At 47.1% G+C, this 2,979-nt stretch overlaps 1 protein-coding gene across 1 annotated transcript in view; it reads left to right on the top strand.

The window, feature by feature from the left end:
- Positions 1-2,610, top strand: part of LOC103803770 (tetratricopeptide repeat protein 9A-like) — a gene marked incomplete at its 5' end in the record, with an annotated part of 14,569 nt that extends 11,959 nt beyond the window's left edge. The window contains one exon of the mRNA XM_009076342.1: positions 1,459-2,610. Coding sequence (XP_009074590.1) covers positions 1,459-1,538 — 80 coding nt within the window. The remainder of the gene's footprint in view (positions 1-1,458) is intronic.
- Positions 2,611-2,979: the final 369 nt, after the last annotated feature.

Raw genomic sequence — 2,979 nt, 5'->3', positions numbered from 1 at the left:
GCTGAACCTGCAGAAGGCTCAGTAGGGAGATGTAACTCACCCGAGACAGCTTGAGAAGTCACTACAGCATTGCCACAGCCCACTGATGCCCCGTGGCGTGTTTATGGATAGCTCTGTGTGAAGGGAAAATGATCCGTCTCCCACTGATTCAGCTCTGGCAGGGGCACAACAGAGATGTCCCCTTCTCATGTTTAAAGCAAGCTTTGCACCCACAACTACTTTTTTTTAAAAAATCTCCACACTTGCTAGTGCTGGATGTGTTCCCAGTAAGTTGTTCATCACTCTGAAAGCTCAAGCACTTCTCATTTCCCTAGCTGGTGTGGAGCACATTGCTGTTTGGATGAGGAGAAGACAAGGTTGCCCTCTGACTGGACTGCAGTGCACTTCAGATTGGTTTCTGAGGATCTAATAACTTAAATGGACCAAACCAGCCCTGGATGGCTGTCTGAGTAAGACTCTTGAGTAAAGAACCAGTTTTCAGTCAGTACAGAAGGGAAAGTGGCTATGTTTTTGCTTGCTTGCTTCTGGTCCTATGTGGCTTTTGCCATGATGTGGGTGCCAGGTGTGTAAGAAGTCACCTTCATGATAGCAAATCAACATGATTTGAGAAAGGATTGACCATGACTACGGAATCATTGGCTCTGTCTGGAGACACATGCTCATTTAGGCCAACCTGTGCTTCAGGGTGAACAGCTTCCCTTACGTCTGAGGTGAGGAGGTAAAACAAAACTCATGTTCTGTGTGCTGTGTTGATGCTATGAAATGTTGGAAGGAAAAAGAGGAATCAACTTACCACCTGCGCAGTTCTGGGATTTCACAGCTCTCTACAGGGATGAATCAGTGGTTCTCTGCCCCTAGGAGCTTCATTACACAGGATAGACAAGGCAGTATGCAGCATACAGCATATGACAAAAATGCAGATAGAGTGTCATGGTGGAAGGACTTTCAAATAGCAAACTGAAGGAAAGCAAGGGTACAAAGAGAATGTGAAGAATGCTCTTACCAATTCTACTCCTCATGGAAAAATGTGAAAAGAGTGAAATAGGTTGTAAATTTGAGAGTGAAAAGGCTGAGCATAACTACACAGAATACCTTTAGGGACTTGCATGCAGGCACTGCAGGAAGGGAAGGCAATGGAGGTGCTGTTCCACAGGGACAGGCAAGGACAACCTGGGTAGTTTGAGCTGTGCGAGTTCAGCTGTGCTGACCAAGAGTAATCAGAGAAAAGGTAAAAGCTAGCTGAGGCAAGATCATGAGTGACAGGGGTGGTAAGCACAACTCAGACCAGGCTCTCCAAAACCAAAGCTTCAGGGTTTGGTTCAGGGCCCTTTCCAGTTGATGCTGTTTCAGCAACAGCACTGGAGCCATGTGATGTATCAAGGATGAAGGTGCATTCTGTCTGTCTTCCGCGGGGAGTTGTGTAACCACCGTACCTGTATGTGTGTTCTTTCCCTGCAGATACCAATGTCATACGATACATCCAGCTGACAGAGATGAAGCTCAGCAGATGTTCCCAGAGAGAGAAGGAAGCCTTGTGAAAATGAGGCCGCTTCAGCTGAAGTGCCCAAGGGGGAACATTTCATTCCTAGAAGCTCATTTGGTGGATTTTCCTGTTTGCTCTGCCTCATCCTCATCTTGTCATCCATCCACTCTCCCTTGCTCTTCATTGAATACCAGTTTTGAAAATAAAGAGACTTAGATGCTGGATATGGCTGCTTGCCAACCATGGTAATACCCCTTCCCCGTGGCAAAAGAGCACAACTACAGCCAGCCTTGTTCCCAGACAGTGTCACACACCTGGAGTAGGCAATGCTGGGGGACCTGTCTGGTCCTGAACTGACTGCCTATTACCTATAAGGGAAGCAACACCCAGAACAACGACTTCCTGACCAGGCAAGCTGGAGACAAAGAGTTTCTGCTCTGAGTGATCACTGGAGCTTGGAAGAGCTAAGATGCCAAGAGAGCTACTGGTCGTTTCACAGGGGACAGCAAATGCCTTTTTACCATCAGTTCTCTCTGCCTGCTTCTCCAGTGTGTGTTATCAGTCTCTAGTGAGAGCTCACATGCTCCCAGTCTAATGTCTGCAAAAACTGTTTCTAAACATCCTCTTAATGAAAGCACAGAGCACCCTACAAACCCCCTGCAAAGCTCTCCCAGTGCCAGAGGAGAAGGCTGTGGGCTACCACAGAGCGCTGAACAGACTGTGAAAGCATGGTGTACAGTGTGAGGGAAAAACTGTGAAATAATTCATTAAAGGCAAATAAAAATTATTCATAGGCAACAAGTCCAAGCATTGCTTTTAAAAGGGACCTCTTGTGTTCCCTGTGTCCAGACAGACAACATTGTCTAGTGGGGGGCAGCATGGGGTGGGGAACAAGGGATGTCTCCATTCTTACCTTGGCTCTGCCAATGCATAGCTGTGTGATCTTGGGCAAGTCACTTAGCCTGTCGGTGCCTCGGTTTCCCTATCTGTACACTAGGGATAATAATACTTCCCTACCTCGCAGGGGTGTTGTGAGGATGTATTAGTTAATGTTTGTAAGTAACAGTACAGTGATGTACAGTGCTAAGTATTATTAGTATATTGGATTGAGGTCTTGATTCTCCCACCTTGTGTTGGTTCTTCCTGTGTCCTGTTTTCTTCTTTCGTAGGAGAACATGGTGCTGCTAGACAGGGCAGGACCAACAGCTTTGGAGACTCTTTCAGCAGCCCATAGAGCCTGTTTAGACCTCATCCTGCAGTTTGATCATTTCCAAGAGCTCAAGCTCCTTGGGTCAGAGGTCCTTTTCTGAAACTGCCAGTAATGGGACCAGTAAGTGCCACAAACACATTTGCCATGTGACTGCCCCAGCAGTGGCCCACAGGGACCTGTTTCCAGTTGCAGGATGTACATGAGTAATCTCATCCCATGGTGGTCAGTGTCAAGTGAGTGTACCCAGAGTTACTTCACTTGGCCCTCAGCTGAAACATGGAAACTG

The sequence above is a fragment of the Acanthisitta chloris genome, unplaced genomic scaffold, assembly GCF_000695815.1.
Source record: "Acanthisitta chloris isolate BGI_N310 unplaced genomic scaffold, ASM69581v1 scaffold28336, whole genome shotgun sequence".
In the NCBI taxonomy this organism is placed as follows: Eukaryota; Metazoa; Chordata; class Aves; order Passeriformes; family Acanthisittidae; genus Acanthisitta; species Acanthisitta chloris.
This window is presented reverse-complemented; position numbering and strand designations above follow the sequence as displayed.